General features: G+C 43.9%; 1 protein-coding gene across 1 annotated transcript in view; it reads left to right on the forward strand.

The window, feature by feature from the left end:
- The window catches only part of TTF2 (transcription termination factor 2), a gene marked incomplete at its 5' end in the record, with an annotated part of 31000 nt that extends 10612 nt beyond the window's left edge, over nucleotides 1-20388 (forward strand). Inside the window, 12 exons of the mRNA XM_083361253.1 lie at nucleotides 293-395; nucleotides 1010-1200; nucleotides 1634-1787; nucleotides 2876-2967; nucleotides 4244-4320; nucleotides 5387-5529; nucleotides 5625-5795; nucleotides 10707-10759; nucleotides 12899-13052; nucleotides 18481-18563; nucleotides 19798-19872; nucleotides 20148-20388. Coding sequence (XP_083217379.1) covers nucleotides 293-395; nucleotides 1010-1200; nucleotides 1634-1787; nucleotides 2876-2967; nucleotides 4244-4320; nucleotides 5387-5529; nucleotides 5625-5795; nucleotides 10707-10759; nucleotides 12899-13052; nucleotides 18481-18563; nucleotides 19798-19872; nucleotides 20148-20292 — 1441 coding nt within the window. The 3' untranslated portion in view covers nucleotides 20293-20388. The remainder of the gene's footprint in view (nucleotides 1-292; nucleotides 396-1009; nucleotides 1201-1633; nucleotides 1788-2875; nucleotides 2968-4243; nucleotides 4321-5386; nucleotides 5530-5624; nucleotides 5796-10706; nucleotides 10760-12898; nucleotides 13053-18480; nucleotides 18564-19797; nucleotides 19873-20147) is intronic.
- Nucleotides 20389-20614: the final 226 nt, after the last annotated feature.

Raw genomic sequence — 20614 nt, forward strand, 5'->3', positions numbered from 1 at the left:
TGCTCTTAGCAGTTTGAATACATCTTTAGTACATCTTTGTGAAGCTGATGAAAATACGGTGCCAACTACCATAAGGACTGCCTGTAATTTTGTTGTAGAACTAGAAGCAGCTGCCCGCTGATTTGTTTGTCCCTTTCCCCATGTCTGGAAGAAAAGAGTGGATGGAAATATACCATTCATTAGCAACTTTGAAAGCAGCCACACTTATTATTCATCAACATTAAAATTAAAAACAGAATGGTAATTCTGAGGTGCCAGATTCTTTACCAACTATGTCTCCTTCTCTTTGCAGCCTTTCTCAGTATGAGATTGTTATCACTACTTACAGTATTCTAGCCAAGGAAATTCCTATACAAAAAGAAGAAATAGATGTTGCTGAAGATTGTCTAGTACAGGTGATTGAAATGTGCAAAACTGATTTAAAATAGAAACAAAGAATTGCTCTGTTGAGATAAAGACTGTATTTAAAGATAAATAGATAGACAGATCTGTGAACCTTGATATAGAATGATTTGTGCTGGAATGGTTACAGATTCACTTGTTACAATTCAGTGGATTATATTCATGACTTTTCTGGCTTGTCTGTATTTCTACCTAAATAATTCTCAATGTAGCCTTAATTATATGGCGCAAAAGCAAATAGTAAAAGTTAGTTTAAAGATTAATTTAATTTAAAAATAATTTTATTTACATCTATTTTAATATAATTTCTAAAAAATTACTTTCACACTTTATGACATTTAATTGAAGGAGTGAAATGGTTTCTTAATGTTTCAGATTAAGATACTTTTGATCTTTAAAAAAGCATATTGACCCAATCAATAATTTTCAGACAAATTTGTGGATCCAATTAACTTCATACTTCTTTTAATGTTCTGATGTCTCCATCTCAAAATATTGCAGTACATTTTAGAACATGTATATTGAGAAAAGATGTACATTCATTCAAGACAAATGTGCTGGCAGTTTTGCAAACATCACAGACTAATGCTGAAATCTACTTCTCTAGGATACGTCATTTCTTTTCTGTCCTCTAGTATGTATACACTGGGCTCGAATTATACTGGATGAAGCCCACAATATCAAAAACCCCAAAGGGCAGGCCTCAATAGCTGCTTGTAAACTGAGAGCTACTGCCAGATGGGCTGTCACTGGAACACCCATTCAGAACAACCTCTTGGATATGTATTCTTTGCTTAGGTAAGTTAATCTCATTAATGACCAGGCAAAGGCTTTGTAAATTAAGCATGCTTCTTTCTTTCTTAAATGGGTGTTGTCTTCCTCTTTCTATCTCATACATGCTCATATTTGCTAATTGTAAAGGAGAGGCTAACTTAATATAAGCCTAACGCAGGAGTCTTCAAACTTGGCCCTTTTATAACTTGTGGACTTCAACTCCCAGAATTCCTCAGCCAGACACGCTGGCTGAGGAATTCTGGGAGTTGAAGTCCACAAGTCATAAAAGGGCCACGTTTGAAGAGCCCTGGCCTAACACAAGTCTTTTGTTAATAAAGTGGGCTTGTATTTTGCACATAGCTTTAAAAATAAAGTGATTTGTCCTGAATCTGTTAATCCTCGACAGCATTGTCTCACCTGTCTCTACTGCCTTCCTCTTACTGCCTTTTACCCACAGGTTTCTTCGTTGTTCTCCTTTTGATGAGTTTAAAGTATGGAAGAGCCAAGTTGATAATAATACAAGAAAAGGAGGAGAGAGATTGATGATTTTAACCAAGAGTCTCTTACTACGAAGAAGTAAAGACCAGCTTGATTCATCTGGCAAGCCTTTAGTAATAACATTTTTCCATTTATTTTTGCCATTCTGCTTTCTTTAATAGATCACAAAATTACAGTTTTTCTTGCTCAACTGTGAAAATAGGGTATATTACTTTTTTAATTAATTAGACAAATTTTATTTTACACTCAAAAATTTTCCTTTGTGAGACAAAGGAACAATGCTCTCTTTCCCATCTTTTTTTAAAAAATCCCATTTATATCCCGCCCTTCTCCGAAGACTCAGGGCGGCTTACAATTTAAGCACAAACCAATGTGCTTAGCAATAGCCTTCATTCTATGTATATGCCTGCTTATTGGGGCTTTCGCCCCTCCCCCCAAGCGGCATTATTACAAAGTCAGCTTATTGCCCCCAACAATCTGGGTCCTCATTTTACCTACCTCGGATGGAAGGCTGAGTCAACCTTGAGCCTGGTGGGACTCGAACCAGTTCCATGTATTAAAAAACTGAATGTTACTTAAACGCTGGTGACAAATAGCAGCTCTGTGTATCAGTATAGCTAAAAGGAAGTAGAACAAATCACGTATGCTCTATTCATTCTATGTTCCCCAGCATTTTGGCCCAGCATCCACCACATCTTCCCCATAACAGTAAAAGTTTAATTTAAAAGATGGAATATTTGAAAGCAAGATTTTTACATTGTTTGCTTCTGCCAAACTGAGATTTTAAATTCTGTACTATGTGCTACTGGTCTTCAAGTTTTATTATACTTGACTATTGATAGAATTTTGAGAAAAAAATGGTAAGGCAACAGACTTCTGAATCATTTATGCACAACACTGTTATTGTGTTGCTTTGATAAATATGCTTAAGATGTTAAATATTTTACAAAATTTCCTTATTAGATGTATTCTTACCTGGTTGGGCTTCAAGGTTTTTTATTTTGTGTCGGCACAAAACAGCATATAATGTGCCAGTATTTTGTTCACATGGCATCTCTTAAGTTCTAGGCCTGGGAGTGGAATGAAAAATGTGTTGTCTGGATTTTTCATAGGGTAGAACAGTCTTCCACTTTAATAATTTTGAGTACCCGATCACGTTGGTACAGTCTTTAAAATTGTTCTGTTTCTTCCTTCCCTTTAGATATCTCTGCCTCGGCGTTCTGTTCAGGTGCACAGATTGAAACTCTCTGAAGATGAACAGTCAGTATATGATGTACTTTTCAAACGATCCAGGTGTGATACCTATAAGGGCATAAATGTATAAATGTATCTGTTAGTTTCATGGATTATGAGACTATAGTTAACATTTTCAGTGCGGCTTCTTTCTTGGGAGAAGCATTTCTGTATAGTTCCTAATCTTGCTCTGTTTTCTTTCTAGTGTGCATTCCGTTTAAAAGCACAGAGAAATCAGTTGTCTATATGGCAGAGTTACCATCTCAGAGACACGTTCCCACAAAAGATTGATGGTTAGATGTACGGATATCATGAAGATATAATGAATATCTTAAGTAATGAATAATGAAATAGATACAATGAACAACATTAGGTGGCCAATAAATTTAATGAATAAAATAAATAATGATAGAAAAATAGTTGCATTCTTTTTTTATCTGGGTCTGCCCCACCATTATTTTTTGTCTCCTGAGAGGTTTTTTTTAAAAGGTTATGGCTTCCGACATAATTCTCTGCTTTTCCCTTAATATATGAAATTGCTAAATGATACATGTTAATTCCTTTGTTTACTACAGATAGTCCTTACCTTCCAACCACGACTGAGCCTAAAATTTCTGTTATTGAGTTCTGCCCCATTTTACAACCTTTGTTGCCACAGTTATTAAGTGAACCAATGCAGTTGTTAAGTTAGTAACACAGTAACACAGTTAAGTGAATCTGGCTTCCCCATCGACTTTACTTGTCAGAAGGTTACAAAAGGTGATCATATGACCCAGGGACACTCCAAAAGTCTTATTTTTTTTATTTTTATTTTTAATCCCATTTATATCCCGCCCTTCTCCAAAGACTCAGGGCGGCTTACAATTTAAAGCACAAATCAATGTGCTTAGCAATAAATATGAGTCAGTTGCCAAGCATCTGAATATTGATCACATGACCATGGGGATGCTGCAATGGTCATAGGTGTGAAAAATTGTCCTAACTCACTTTTTTCCAGTGCTGTTGTAACTTTGAACAATCATTACCTGAACTGCTATAAATTGAGGACTACCTGTACTTGAAATATTTTCATTTGCTCTCCATGTTATATTCCTCAGAAAAAGTCTTATATTATTTATACTTTCATTGGTATTTATGGTTCATTTTGAGTTTGTTGGAGTGATTTGTGATCAATCCCTTTATAAATTGCATTCTCTTTTTGGCCAGAGGTTTCTTGATGGCACCAGATTAGCTGGTTGGCCCACCTCCTGTCATTGCATCTGTGCTTGTCTGTCTTGGGTTTGTATAAAAACAGGGAAAGAGACCTGTGTCTTCATTATGCCTTCTTGATGTTTAGGTCAACACTGCAGTCCTTTCTCAAACACCAGGAAACTTTGTGTACAGGCTCTTCTGGAGACAACCCATTTAATACAGGTAAGGTATTAAATATCTCTTGTACTCTGTGTAGAAATGTGTTGATAGGAATCCGACCAGGCTGTTCCAGATTTTTGTTGCTGTTTTTGTAACCTCATGTTTCCTATTAAAAGGTAGTAATTTGTTCTAATAACAGTACACTTATCTTGAAGAAACATCCAAAGAAACATCTGGTTTTTTTAAAAAAAATAAACAATGGGTTGGCAGCCTAAGGCCACAAGACTCTACAGCCCCCAAACCTTTTTACATGCCATGAAGCTCTTTCTAGCCACAGTTGCCAGAAACGGGGCAATTCTTTTCCCCCTCTGAGGTATAAATAGTTGAAAATTGTAATATAGCCTTAGATTACAAGTAGTCCTCAATGTATGGCCACAACTGACCCCAGAATTATGGCTGTTAGTGGTCACCCACATGATCGCCTTACTTAACAACCATAATCCCTGCTCTCCCCATTGTGGTTGTTAACCAGAGCACGGGATGCCTTGGAGTATGGGAGGCCTGGTGCTGTCCTAGACTAGCACTGCAGCATCTCCCCAGTTCACAAGTGGCCTGTCCCAGGCATCTCGGGACCTCCCCCACCCCCTGAGACACTCGGTGTTCTCTGCCCACCTGGCTGCATCCTACACCTTTGGGCCTCTTCCCCTCTGCTCCCCCATTCTGCTTCAGTCCACTTAGTTTTCTATAGGAAAGGGAACTCCCATACAAAAGCCACGTGGTACCATCCTAGAAGACGGCGCCATTTTGGAAGCAGCTACAATTGCAATAATTGAGACATAACTCAAATGAAACTTAGAATTCTTCCTCCCAACTCCCAAGTGTGTGCGCCAGGGAGGGTTCCCGTCTCCACAGAAAGAAATGATTTTTATTTCCCTTTTCCATTTGGCCTAATTCCCCTCTCCACTGGTTTGGCCTCCCACCCTCAAATTGTAATTATAGCTTTCAGAAACCAGATTTCCCATTTCTGAAATGAATTCTGCTCTGAGAGTTTTGTCTTTGATACGTATGCAGTTTCCTCTTTATTTATTTTATTTATTTATTTATTTATTTATTTATTTATCTTTGATAGGAGCACAGCAGTTGAAAGTGTGTCAGCAGGATTCCTCAGGAAAGATGGTGAAAGACAGGTCTCCCGTCTCCACCACCATTCACATCCTGTCCCTCTTGCTGAGGCTTCGTCAGTGCTGCTGCCATCTTTCTTTGCTGAAAGTGGTAACTATGGCAGGCTTGCAGCTATTCCTCCCTTCTGATGGAGATTATTTGAGTTCAGAAATTGGGGACCCTTGGCTGTATCCTTTTTCTTTCAGGCTCTTGACCAGGCTAACATGAATAGCGAAGGCATCTCTCTGTCAATGGAAGAACAATTCAGGGCTTTAAGTCTGACAGTATCTGATAGCAGTGATCCATTCTCGATGGTGAATCTCTTTGGAACAGCTTTTGTTGCTGATCTTTTTGAAATGACCAAGCAGAGCACCAAGGTAGGAAGACAGTTGCAGTCCTTTCAAGGGAATTCCAGATGTGGTGTCTTTTTTAACAGAAGTAAAGAGGGAAAGAGGATTATTTATATATATATATTTATCAATATGCAGACAGACCATCACTACATTCCGAGCGGGCTGTTAAAGAACCTCTTTATGGGGAGCGATATGAGTCTTACTACAGTAGCTTTGACTCCCTGCTCTGCATCAGCACTGACTCTTCATTTCAGACTCCTGATTGCCATCTTGAATGGCCAGTCTCCAAGGAATTTTATTTTGATTTTGTTAACCAAGTAGAACTTAGTTCAGTTGGGAGGCCTCATCAGCTCCCGATCGTGCAGAGCATTGTATTCACCTGAGTAGGAGCTAAAGAGTTTGTGCATGCTTTGTTGCTCAGTGTGGCAAGGGGCTGGATTTTACTGAGTCATTTGTATGGCGTCTGGTTCTTCGCCAGGTGCCCCGAGTGCTTTAGTTAAAGGAAGTTTACTTTCATTTGTTTAAGTAAGTAAAACTTTGTGCAGTTGAGTGCCTTCATTGACTCCTAAGTAAGTTAAAGTTATCTAAAGAGATTCTAATAATGCACAAGGTGAGGAGATATGGCATGGGGTGAGATGAAAAAATGCATATTTGAAATATGGTTGCAATTTAAAATGAAAAAAATGGCTTCTATGCTACATATGCTTTTTGCATATGAAAGCCAGTTTGGTCTAGTGGTTAAGGCCCAGGCTAGAAACCAGGAGACCATGAATTCTAATCTTGCCTTAGCCATGAAAGTCAGCTGGGTGACCTTTGGCCAGTCACTCTCTCTTAGGCCAACTCACCTCACAGGGTTGTTGTGGGGAAAATAAGGAAGGTATGTTGGATATGTTCAGCACATTGCGTTATCTGTAAAAATAATGCAGATAAATAAAATATGCTACTTTCTGCATTGATCTTACACACTTTTCTCATTATGGACCTAATACATTCACAAATGGCTTTTAACCCAAAAGCAAGATTGTATATCCATGCTTTAAAATAATGTATTTGTATTCGTAGAGAAAAGTCAAATAGATTACCATTTTGTTTTAATACTTCAGTTGCTTCAGGCAGCAAAATAGGATGGGTGTGTGTGTTAAAGGGCCATCTTTTTTATTTGAGTTATATGACTATACGTAGCTAGGCTGGCTCCAGAGTCTTCTCTAATTACAATAGAAAATGTAAGGTTGGCTGAAGTACAGGCAGAAAAGTGAGTAGTTCTGCTGAAAAATGCATTTTCCAAAACAGTTGTATTCAAATTGATGATTGCAATTATGCATTTTTAAGAACTACCGTATATACTTGAGTATAAGCCGAATTTTTCAACCCACTTTTTGGGCTGAAAAATTCCACTTCGGCTTATACTCCAGTCAACAAAAAAACTTACCGAGGACTTGTGCGCGGCCGAGGCTTTGGTGCTTCCAGGATCGCGCGCACCTCTCCCAAGCCACCACCGTCCGAGACCTGCCGAGGTTTGGGGAGGTGCGCGCGCACCTCCCCAAACCTCCCCAAACGTCGGCAGGTCTCCGTTCCTCCTGCCGACGTTTGGGGAGGTTTGGGCGCCTCCCCAAACCTCCCCAAACGTCGGCAGGTCTCCGTTCCTCCTGCCGACGTTTGGGGAGGTTTGGGCGCCTCCCCAAACCTCCCCAAACGTCGGCAGGTCTCCGTTCCTCCTGCCGACGTTTGGGGAGGTTTGGGCGCCTCCCCAAACCTCCCCAGGTCTCCGTTCCTCCGCGCAGACCTGCCAACGTTTGGTGAGGTTTGGGCGCCTCCCCAAACGTCGGCAGGTCTGCGCGGAGGAACGGAGACCTGGGGAGGTTTGGGGAGGCGCCCAAACCTCCCCAAACGTCGGCAGGTCTGCGCGGAGGAACGGAGACCTGGGGAGGTTTGGGGAGGCGCCCAAGCCTCCCCAAACGTCGGCAGGAGGAACGGAGACCTGCCGACGTTTGGGGAGGTGCCCAAACCTCCCCAAACGTCGGCAGGTCTGCGCGGAGGAACGGAGACCTGGGGAGGTTTGGGGAGGCGCCCAAACCTCCCCAAACGTCGGCAGGAGGAACGGAGACCTGCCGACGTTTGGGGAGGTTTGGGGAGGCGCCCAAACCTCCCCAAATGTCGGCAGGTCTGCGCGGAGGAACGGAGACCTGGGGAGGTTTGGGGAGGTGCCCAAACCTCCCCAAACGTCGGCAGGAGGAACGGAGACCTGCCGACGTTTGGGGAGCTTTGGGGAGGCGCCCAAACCTCCCCAAATGTCGGCAGGTCTGCGCGGAGGAACGGAGACCTGGGGAGGTTTGGGGAGGCGCCCAAACCTCCCCAAACGTCGGCAGGTCTGCGCGGAGGAACGGAGACCTGGGGAGGCGCCCAAACCTCCCCAAACGTCGGCAGGAGGAACGGAGACCTGCCGACGTTTGGGGAGGTGCCCAAACCTCCCCAAACGTCGGCAGGTCTGCGCGGAGGAACGGAGACCTGGGGAGGTTTGGGGAGGCGCCCAAACCTCTCCAAACGTCGGCAGGTCTGCGCGTAGGAACGGAGACCTGGGGAGGCGCCCAAACCTCCCCAAATGTCGGCAGGAGGAACGGAGACCTGCCGACGTTTGGGGAGGTGCCCAAACCTCCCCAAACGTCGGCAGGTCTGCGCGGAGGAACGGAGACCTGGGGAGGTTTGGGGAGGCGCCCAAACCTCCCCAAACGTCGGCAGGAGGAACGGAGACCTGCCGACGTTTGGGGAGGTTTGGGGAGGCGCCCAAACCTCTCCAAACGTCGGCAGGTCTGCGCGGAGGAACGGAGACCTGCCGACGTTTGGGGAGGTTTGGGAAGGCGCCCAAACCTCCCCAAACGTCGGCAGGAGGAACGGAGACCTGGGGAGGTTTGGGGAGGCGCCCAAACCTCCCCAAACTTCGGCAGGAGGAACGGAGACCTGGGGAGGTTTGGGGAGGTGCCCAAACCTCCCCAAACGTTGGAAGGAGGAACGGAGACCTACCGACGTTTGGGGAGGTTTGGGGACGCGCCCAAAACTCCCCAAACGTTGGCAGGTCTGCGCGGAGGAACGGAGACCTGGGGAGGTTTGGGGAGGCGCCCAAACCTCCCCAAACGTCGGCAGGAGGAACGGAGACCTGCTGACGTTTGGGGAGGCGCCCAAACCTCCCCAAACGTCGGCAGGTCTGCGCGGAGGAACGGAGACCTGGGGAGGTTTGGGGAGGCGCCCAAACCTCCCCAAACGTCGGCAGGTCTGCGCGGAGGAACGGAGACCTGGGGAGGTTTGGGGAGGCGCCCAAACCTCCCCAAACGTCGGCAGGAGGAACGGAGACCTGCCGACGTTTGTGGAGGTGCCCAAACCTCCCCAAACGTCGGCAGGTCTGCGCGGAGGAACGGAGACTTGGGGAGGCGCCCAAACGTCGGCAGGAGGAACGGAGACCTGCCGACGTTTGGGGAGGTTTGGGGAGGCGCCCAAACCTCCCCAAACGTCGGCAGGTCTGCGCGGAGGAACGGAGACCTGCCGACGTTTGGGGAGGTTTGGGGAGGCGCCCAAACCTCCCCAAACGTCGGCAGGTCTCCGTTCCTCAGCGCCCTGCCTGCCTGCTTCTTTCCGCAGCGGAAAGAAGCAGGCAGGCAGGGCGCGGAGGTCCGGAGACCTGCCGACGTTTGGGGAGGTTTGGGGAGGTGCGCGCGCACCTCCCCAAACCTCCCCAAACTTTGGCAGGTCTCTGGACGGCGGCGGCTTGGGAGAGGTGCGCGCGATCCTGGAAGCACCGAAGCCTCGGCCGCGCGCAAGTCCTCGGTAAGCTCCGGGCGGTCACTTGCTTCGCGTCTCCTGAGGGAAGGGGGGGCGACTGGAGCGGGCGTGTTTCCTCGCCTGCTGGGCGCCGCGATTTGCCCGGGGAACGCGCGGGCCCCGAATGGCAGCGTGGAGCGAGGAAGCGGACAGCCAGGGCTTCCCCGAGAGCCGCGGCCACACAGGGTATTCCTGTGTATTCAGGCTTGCAAAATGGCGGATCGAGCCTCTGCTGGCGGCAGAGGTTTGCAGAACGGCGGATCGGCTTATACTCGAGTCAATAACTTTTTCCAGTTTTGGGGGGTGAAATTGGGGGTCTCGGCTTATACTCGAGTCGGCTTATACTCAAGTATATACGGTAGTTACTTATTCAGTTTGTTTTCCTTTCCCCTTCATTCCCTTCTCATTTGTTACCTTTTTAAATTAGTAAACCTAATAGAGAAATATTCTTTCCTATTGGACCCATTTATATTATATATTTATATATATATATTTATATTTATATTTATTAAATTTTTATACCGCCCTTCTCCCGAAGGACTCAGGGCGGTGTACAGGGCAATAAATATTAAAAACGAAGTACAAAAGTTAAAAAACAATTAAATATTATGCCCGATATAAACAGTAATTAAAACCATGTTAAAAACCCAGCCCTTAACCCATCAAACCAGGCCGGATTGCTCAAATAATTAAGTTTTTAGATCCCGCCGGAAGGAGCGAAGGTCGGGGGCCATCCGGAGCTCGACCGGCAAGCGGTTCCACAGGTCTGGCGCGCCCACAGAGAACGCCATCCCCCTAGGGGCCACCAATTGACATTCTTTGATCGGAGGCACCCTGAGGAGGCCCTCTCTGTGGGAGCGCACTGGACGGAGGGAGGTTGACGCCGGCCGCAGGTGTTGCCATAGGTAATCCGGACCCATGCCATGTAGGGCTTTGTAAGTCATTACCAACACATTTAAGCTCATTTAAGCGCTCGTATTTTCAGATGAGAACAAAATAAAAATGCTTTCCATCAATAAATTTCCAGTTTTTGGCTTTACACGCAATGGAACTTACTTCTAACTAAACAGGTTTAAAGTTGGGCAGGCTCATGGTTATGTATTCTTTTCTCTCTCGTCCTTTTAGATTTCTCACCTATTAGAAGAACTGAAGGGAATTCAAAATCATTCTCACAAATGGTGAGTATCCGAGCACGATGCCTCAGCTACCCTCCTCTCTGCCGGCCTTGCTGCTCCCAATTGATGTTTGCTGTCTTTTTTTCTCCGTTTGCCGATGAACCAACTGCTGGCCATGCACATCCTTCTCTGAACTGGATTCTGCCTTCTTGCATTGCTTTGGAAAGCTTTGCAAGAAGGCCACACCTGCCCCTCTTCAAATTACATGGGCAATTTCACAGGTAGCTTCCAACAAGCAGAATCGGTGGAGAAGCCGGCAATAAAATCTCAAGTTACAATCCTGTGATATCTTGCTTAATCACCATGGATGATTTGCTTAATGACCACAGCAGAAGTGAGATCATGATCATGTAATGTCTCACTTAAAGAGCACATCATTTAGTGATAGAGTTGTTATTCCCAGTTGTGGTTGTTAAGCAAAGACTAGCCATAGAATAACACAGAGATATTTGCCTTAAGAGGTTCATGTGTGGTATTCCTAATGTTTTTGAATGTTAATATGTAATAAACATTTTAATAGTACTTTTTATTAAAAAGTACAATTACAAAAGTAAAAATTAATTAAAGAAATAATGGAAAATACAGAAGAGAAAATAATAAAGCAAAAATAAGAATGCAGTAAGGAAAAAGAACCATATAATGAAATGACTTCCTCCATCACATCAAATGTAAACAATTTTAACAACTTATTGACTTCTCTTAAAATATAACAGACAGTCTCTTTCCATATCCCATCTCTTATCTATAAAATCTTTAAAACCTAGTCATATCAGTTCTGATCAGCAAAAGTCCATTAAGGGTTATCAGACATATCAACATGTTTATTTTAACCTTGACCAAATAAACCAATTTTATATTCCCTCCGTTACTTTTAGCAATTTTGATCTTTAGTCTCTTCTCTTCAAATAATGACCTAGAACTTGATTTCTTTTCATTTTTGCTTTGTCCCTTCTCGATTGTTCAAAGCTTTGGAAAAGTAAATCAAATATAGGAAAAATATCAAGGTCTCTGTCTGGGCTTGTTATATATATAACTCTTTTAATTATTAAGTCAGCACTGGGCTTCTTTTGTATTTCAAGTGTATAATATTTTTCTGTATCATTTTTGTGGCCTCTCATTTCTAAATCCACTTCCAGATCACTCTCTAGAATAAGAATAAGAAGTTGGAAGGGACCTTGGAGGTCATCTAGTCCAACCCCCTGCTCAGGCAGGAAACCCTATACCATTTCAGGCAAATGGCTGTCCAGTCTCTTCTTAAAAACTTCCATGTTGGAGCATTCACCACTTCTGGAGGCAGGTTGTTCCACTGGTTAATTGTTCTAACTGTCAGGAAGTTTCTCCTTAGTTCTAGGTTGCTTCTCAGTCACAAATTTGTCCAGTAAAACCTTTTCCTCTTCCATAACATTTTTTAAACTCAGTCTATTTATATAGACAGACATTCTTCAATTAACTTATGGGTCCATTCTTCAAAAATAACCTTTAATATGTTGCTGTCCTCTATTAGTCAGTAAAATTTATGTGTTCTTCTCCTTTAATTGTTTATTTCCTTCTGGTCCCATTTTCCCATGGGTATTCTTATAATTTATTTCAAATCCATCTGGACCCTTCATTCTTAAACATGTATCTAAAATTTCTTTCTCTAACATTGAAGGAAAATCACCTGGTATAGTAAAACCTGTTGATCCAAAAGTTCTTAATAGCTGAAAAATAGTTAATGAGCAATTTCCAAAAGTGATTAGAAAAGGAAGTACACAAAACCAGTGTCTTTTTGCCCATTCGCTTGATTCTTAGAACTCTAAAAACCCACCAGAGACGAAGTGTGGAGCACTTGTGGATGATCTCGCATCTTCCCCTTGTCCAGAGAGGAATTATCTATTTAACTGGCACTTCATTCCACCACAGTGATCAGATCTGCTTTTAGTTGAGATGTCTTCAGTTTGCCATTATCCCCCCCCAGTATCCTAATAGCCATCTCCATTGTGTTACAGAAGTCTGTATTTATATATTACATTTATTGTTACACCAGTTATGCTAGATTGTCCAATATTTTGTGTATATTGAAGAAGATGGGTGATTTTGTTGCTGAAACATAAGGTTTGAACCAGAAACAACATTTTTTGGCTTTCTTTTCTACCTTTATAGTGTTGTTGTATCTCAGTGGACAAGTATGCTAAAAATTGTGGCAATACATCTTGACAAGCTTGGCCTGAAACATGCTGTAGTGGATGGTTCAGTGAACCCAAAACAGAGAATGGATATCGTTGAAGAATTCAACAACAATCCTAAAGGAACCAAGGTATGAAAAAAGTGCTTCAAGGTAATTATTTTTCATTGCTGCTGCTTCGGCATACCGTATATACTTGAGTATAAGCCGAATTTTTCAGCCCACTTTTTGGGCTGAAAAACTCCACTTCGGCTTATACTCCAGTCAACAAAAAAAAAAAGAACTTCTACCCCCGTTTGGAGAGCTGCTGCTTTCATCAAACATGAACGAAGGCAGCAGCTCTCCAAACGGGCTGCGGCGGTTTGGAGAGCTGCGCGCGCAGCTCCGCCGCCACCTCTGCAAGCCTCCGCTAAGAGAATGGGGCGGTGGAAGCTTGCCACCCATTTTCTCGGCGAAGACTTGTTTCGGGGGATCCAGCCTCTGTCACCCCCTTCTCTCAGCTGGGCAGCTGAGAGAAAGGGGCAGCAGAAGCTGCATCCCCCGAAAGAAGTCTTCGTCGCTGAGACAATGGGCGGCAAGCTTCCCCACCCCACACTTCGCGGAGCGCTCCAACGCCTTGTTCTCTCGTCTCACGGAGACTTGTTTCGGGGGATCCAGCCTCTGTCACCCCTTCTCTTAGCTGGGCAGCTGAGAGAAAGGGGCGGCAGAAGCTGCATCCCCGGAAGAAGTCTTCGTCGCTGAGACAATGGGCGGCAAGCTTCCCCACCCCACACTTCACGGAGCGCTCCAACGCCTTGTTCTCTCATCTCACGGAGACTTGTTTCGGAGGATCCAGCCTCTGTCACCCCTTCTCTTAGCTGGGCAGCTGAGAGAAAGGGGCGGCAGAAGCTGCATCCCCCGAAAGAAGTCTTCGTCGCTGAGACAATGGGCGGCAAGCTTCCCCACCCCACACTTCACGGAGCGCTCCAACGCCTTGTTCTCTCATCTCACGGAGACTTGTTTCGGAGGATCCAGCCTCTGTCACCCCTTCTCTTAGCTGGGCAGCTGAGAGAAAGGGGCGGCAGAAGCTGCATCCCCCGAAAGAAGTCTTCGTCGCTGAGACAATGGGCGGCAAGCTTCCCCACCCCACACTTCACGGAGCGCTCCAACGCCTTGTTCTCTCATCTCACGGAGACTTGTTTCGGAGGATCCAGCCTCTGTCACCCCTTCTCTTAGCTGGGCAGCTGAGAGAAAGGGGCGGCAGAAGCTGCATCCCCCGAAAGAAGTCTTCGTCGCTGAGACAATGGGCGGCAAGCTTCCCCACCCCACACTTCACGGAGCGCTCCAACGCCTTGTTCTCTCGTCTCACGGAGACTTGTTTCGGAGGATCCAGCCTCTGTCACGCCTTCTCTTAGCTGGGCAGCTGAGAGAAAGGGGCGGCAGAAGCTGCATCCCCCGAAAGAAGTCTTCGCCGAGAAAATGGGCGCTGAGATTTTCTCGGCGAAGACTCACCTTCTCCCGTTCACCTTCAGCAGCTCCACCAGGCCCGTCCAGTGCCCTGCTAGCAGAGCTTGACAAATGCAAAAGCTGCTTTGGTTAAACACTGGAAGGTTTAGTGATTAACCCACCCCACCCCACCCGGTCTTCTTGCTGTTTCTCCCCATCCTCACTCCTACCCACAGGGGCTCTCTGCCTCTTCTACTACTTCTTTTTCTTTCTTTCTTTTTTGCTGAGGTGTGCGTCTCTCTCTCTCTCTCTCTCTCTCTCTCTCTCTCTCTCTCTCTCTCTTTCTCTCTCTCTCTCTGTGTGTGTGTGTGTGTGTGTGTGTGTGGTGTGTTATCTCGAACCAGATGGGATGGCAAAGTCAAATGCAAATGGGGATCTTGCAGATCTTGCCCTGCCTTTCCCCCCCACGGTTACCTTCTGTTCTTGATGAGCTCAGGAGTGCTCAAGGACAAAATAGGGCAGGGCAGAGCCGGCAGTTAAAAATAGGATGCAGATAAAAGGAAAGGTAAGGAGGGGTTCAGGTTGAGAGGAGAGGCTGCGTAGCCTTAGTGTAACTCCTGTTTGGGCTGACTGGGTTGCCTCCGATGGGCTCTGACAGTGGAACAGAATGGAATAGAAAATATGGAATGGATTGGAACAGAACGTAGAACAGAACAGAACAGAATAGAATAGAATAGAATAGAATAGAATAGAATAGAATAGAAATATAGAAAGTGAATAGAATAGAATAGAATAGAATAGAATAGAATAGAATAGAGAATGGTAATAAGAATAGAATAGAATAGAATAGAATAGAATAGAATAGAGAATGGAAATAAGAATAGAATAGAATAGAATAGAATAGAAATATAGAAAGTGAATAGAATAGAATAGAATAGAATAGAAATATAGAAAGTGAATAGAATAGAATAGAATAGAATAGAAATATAGAAAGTGAATAGAATAGAATAGAATAGAAATATAGAAAGTGAATGGAATAGAATAGAATAGAATAGAAATATAGAAAGTGAATAGAATAGAATAGAATAGAGAATGGTAATAAGAATAGAATAGAATAGAATAGAATAGAAATATGGAAAGTGAATAGAATAGAATAGAAATATAGAAAGTGAATGGAATAGAATAGAATAGAATAGAATAGAATAGAATAGAATAGAATAGAATAGAATAGAGCTGGAAGGGACCTTGGAGGTCTTCTAGTCCAGCCCCTTGCTCAAGCAGGAGGACCTATACCAGTGGTGGTGAACCTATGGCACGCCTGCCAGAGGTGGCACTCAGAGCCCTCTCTGTTGGCACGTGCGCCACCACCGCTGCCAGCAGCAGGTCCTTGTTGGTTGGTGGACTGGAAGAAAAGGGAGGGGGAAGCATTTTACATGCGTGCATGCGCGCACGGGGCCACGAGCAGGCACATGCTGCAAAGGGGGCGGGGCTAGTGCCTGCGTGATACTCACTAGCCCAGCCCCGTTCTCACGTGATGCGGTGCCTTGTATCTGCACCCTGCGGTACGGCGGTTGCCGTTTTTGTGCCTTGCGGTACGGTGGCCCATTTTTTGCTCCCCCTTTTTTTTCGTGCCAGAGGCGGCACTCAGAGGCGCCTCCCTGTCCCCTCCCCCGAGGGCACCAGAATGCCGATGCTGCCTTGGCAGTTTGTGATAAACAAGTGGGTTTTGGCTTGCGGTTTGGGCACTCGGTCTCTAAAAGTTTCGCCACCACTGACCGATACCATCTCAGACAGGTGAATGTCCAGTCTCTTCTTAAAAACCTCCAGTGATGGAGCACTCTTGATTTCTGGTGGCAAGCTGTTCCACTGGGCAGCTGAGAGAAAGGGACGGCAGAAGCTGCATCCCCTGAAAGAAGTCTTCGCCGAGAAAATGGGCGCTGAGACGCCTCATTCTCTCGCTCAGCGGAGACTTCTTTTGTGAGATCCAGCCTCTGCCGTGCTGCACCGAGAGAACAGCAAGCCGCCCCATTCTCTCGGCGGAGCACTCCACCACCCCATTCTCTCTGCGGCTTGCCACCCCGTTCTCTCATCTCAGCAGAGACGTCTTTCGGGGGATCCAGCCTCCAGCTGCTGCATTTCCCAGCCTCGGCTTATACTCGAGTCAATAACTTTTTCCAGTTTTTGGGGGTAAAATTGGGGGTCTCGGCTTATACTCGAGTCGGCTTATACTCAAGTATATACGGTAACTATTTCTAATTTTAGGTATTTGCCTTTTTTTTTGCACAAAATAGCAATTGGAATGTTAACTGACTATTCTATTGGCAAAATAATTAATCTGATTTTTATATTGGAGTGACTGATTTCAAAGGCCTTTCCCTAACTATTCTGAATCAGCTAGAATTGTCTGTAATGATAGACTGATAGATTACACTTTGCAACTCAATCTGCAGTCTGAACTGCAAGTAAAAGTAAAGCCTTCCACTGATTCTTTTCATAAGACAGTTTTGGTATTTCATGCAGGGTTAGATTCAGAAATCTGTATTCTGAAAGTCATTACAGTCATAGTGTATGACTGTCCATTCAATCAAATTTAAAGCTCTAATAGCTGAAATCAAGGGACGCGGTGGCTCAGTGGGTTAGGACGCTGAGCTTGTCGATCAGAAGGTCGGCAGTTTGGCGGGTCGAATCCCGAGTGCTGCGTAACAGAGTGAGTGCCTGTTACTCGTCCCAGTTTCTGCCAACCTAGCAGTTCGAAAGCATGTAAAAATGCAAGTAGTAAAATAGGGACCACTACGGTGGGAAGGTAACAGCGTTCCGTGCGCCTTTGGCATCTAGTCATGCCGGCCACATGACCACAGAGACGTCCTCGGACAAGCGCTAGCTCTTCGGCTTTGAAAGGGAGATGAGCACCGGCCCCTAGAGTCGGAAACGACTAGCACACATGTGCGGGGGAACCTTTACCTTTACATTATAGCTGAAATCAATTATTCCAAATCAATGACAATCTGCATTGAAGTGAAGAGTTTCTGAATTTTGTAAGTCTTATATTGTCCATGTTACAAAAATCTCACTGCATTCCCAGGGTAATGCAGAGGAGAAAAATAGATAGTCCTATTCTAGGAGGCAAGATCAAAAGAACTGATGTGAAAAGTGATTTCCACCTTTCCACATGAGAGTGGCAGTATTCTTGTATATAACTATGTTTTCAAAAAGTATAGTTCTACAGAGCAGCGTTTCCCAACCTTAGGAACTTGAAGATGCGTGGACTTCAACTCCCAGAATTCCCCAGCCAGCAGAGCTGGCTGGGGAATTCTGGGAGTTTAAGTCCACGCATCTTCAAGTTCCTAAGGTTGGGAAACGCTGCTACAGAGAGTGTTCTATGAATTTAGAAAAGCAAATAAGAAAAGCATCTATTTAGAACTTAACTGACTGCATTCGTGCTTGATCTTAAACCACGACTTTTAACTTTTAGGTCAGAAGACCTTTGTGGCTTTGTTTGCTTATAATACTATATCTTAATGGGTTGAGTTATACGTCATTATTATTATTATTATTATTATTATTATTAATATTAATATTAATTTAATTTAATTTGTATACCGCCCTTCTCCCGAAGGACTCAGGGCGGTGAACAGGGCAATACATAATAAAAAACAAGATACAAAAATTAAAAAGTAATTAAACAGCAATGCCCGTAAATAAATTAGTACACATTAAAAAGTTAAAACCGATTTATAAAACCCAACCCCATCCCATCAGGCCAGGCCAGCTTGTTCAAAAAGGTAGGTTTTGAGATCGCGCCGGAAGGAGCGGAGATCAGGCGCCATCCGGAGCTCGACCGGAAGATGGTTCCATAAATCTGGCGCGCCCACAGAGAACGCCCTCCCCCTGGGGGCCACCATTATTAAGACAAAGACAAATCCACCTTGTAATTTAGTGGACTTTGGGAATTTTGCTTTATATCTTCTCCAACCTGGCACACTAGATGTGTTGGACTGCAACTCCCAGTATTTCCTGTCATCCTAGCCAAATTATAATACACATCTGGATGGCAGTATAAATCAGCCCTTGAATATATAGTATATCAGTAACTTGTGAAGTAATAAACCAACTATCCCTCTTATTCTTATCATAGGTGTTGTTGATTTCACTTCTGGCTGGAGGTGTTGGCCTTAATCTGGTTGGAGGAAACCACCTCTTCCTTCTAGACATGCACTGGTAAGATACAGCAGTTTTTTATTTCCATGTTAGAAAAAATATGTTGTTTCCAGCTACAATTAAATGTGATTAAAAGAATAGCATTATTAATTGAGGTTCCCAAATTATGTCCTTAATTCTTTTGGTCATTCAAAATAACATGTTAAATCTATACCTGTTGGCTGTTTAATGAAATGAATCTAACATCTCCCTATATTTGTCAATTACCTTCTAAATTATTGTCATATTTTCATCATGCCTTATTTTATATATATTTATTCAACTGAAGATGGCAAACATACCTAAAACTACTGGCTCCTGTTTTCCATACAACACTATGTTAAGGTGGGTTTGGCTGAGAGTGAGTGACAGGCTGAAGCCACCTTCCGGGTGAGATTCAAGTTACTAGTTATGGTATTTAAAGCCCTACATCTCAGGGGGCCGGAATACCTTAGGGAACACCTGCTGCCGGCGTCAACTTCCCTTCGCCCTGTGCGTTCCCACAGAGAGGGCCTCCTCAGGGTGCCACCGGTCAGAGAATGTAGATTGGTGGCCCCCAGGGGGAGATCTTTCTCTGTGGGCGCTCCGGAGCTTTGGAACCAGCTACCGGTTGAGCTCCGGACAGCGCCGGATCTTCGCTCCTTTCGCCGCGATCTGAAAACATACCTGTTCGAACAAGCCGGCCTGGCCTGAGGGTGGGATTGCAGGGGTTTTTATTATCATTTTATTGGGGGTTTTATTAATCTATTTATTGTTTTTATGGGCATGTATTTAATAACTTTTTAATTTTTGTAACTTTATGTTTTATTCTTGCCCTGTACACCGCCCTGAGTCCTTCGGGAGAAGGGCGGTATAGAAATATTAATAAACATAAACATAAACATAAATGGTTTTCGTTCCTAAGAGAGCTTAACTTTTTCTTTGACAGCACCTTAACTACTATACCATCTGGCTTTTAAATTATTTTTAATTGCTGCCCCAGGTGGTGAGCTGCTAGTGGCTGTTATTATCCATTACTCTTTCCATATTACATATTAACTGCATTGAACAGAATACTAGTTGTGCAACAGAACGAATAGAGAAGAAGAGACAGATGAATAGACACTGGGAAAAATGATAGATAGAAAAATGATTCTTCTAAAGAAAAGATGGTTCTAACAAGGTAGAAAGGGAAATCAATTGCTTGCCATTTGGTTCTGTTTTCACCTTTTTTTGTTGGTTATAAGTGCTTTGTTACCTTTTCCTTAAATTTCAGGAATCCAGCACTAGAAGACCAAGCCTGTGACCGCATTTATCGGGTGGGGCAGCAGAAGGATGTTAAGATCCATAGGTAGTGCTTCACAAAATGTCTTACATCATTGCTATACATTTTGATAGAGGAATTGTGTCAAGTCCAGAGCTCAAAATTGCATGGGTAAAATTATTTCAGTTTAACTATTATCTTTAAAGAATTGTAGAAATTTCAATTTGAGATTGTTTAACTAGTTCAGTCACTTGATCCAGTGAAGAATTATCACTTAGCTGAAAGCCAACTGGCAGTGTGTTAGAATTCATAGGAATGATGGTTTAAAAACTGACCTAATTGTATATTTTGCTTGGGTTTAGATTTGTCTGTGAAGGAACTGTGGAAGAAAAGATCTCAGAGCTGCAAACCAAGAAAAAAGAATTAGCCCAGAAGGTGTTATCAGGAAAAGGAGAGTCCTTCGCCAAGCTCACTCTGGCTGATCTCAGACTTCTGTTTGGCATTTAGCTGTTCATTTTTTAAAAATTTCTTCCAACACACAGAATAAGTGTGCATTTGAAAAGTTCACTATTCTTTAATAAAATGGCCAATATTATTACGGTACAGCTCTTTTGTATGTGTAAGTAACTATTCCATGAAAAGAAGGACTTACTTATTTATCAAAGTTAGGTACCACCCATCTCACTGTCAGAGCAATTGTGAGTGATATTCAGTTAAAAGCATAAAAACCATTTAAAAGTGCAGGTACATCAGTAGAAGTAAATGGGTAGAGACAAAGTTCAAATAAAAGGCAGGAGAAGGGCCTTCTGGTGCCAACCACCCCCAGGGT

This window comes from Vipera ursinii (genome assembly GCF_947247035.1).
Source record: "Vipera ursinii genome assembly, chromosome: 4".
Lineage (NCBI taxonomy): Eukaryota > Metazoa > Chordata > Lepidosauria > Squamata > Viperidae > Vipera > Vipera ursinii.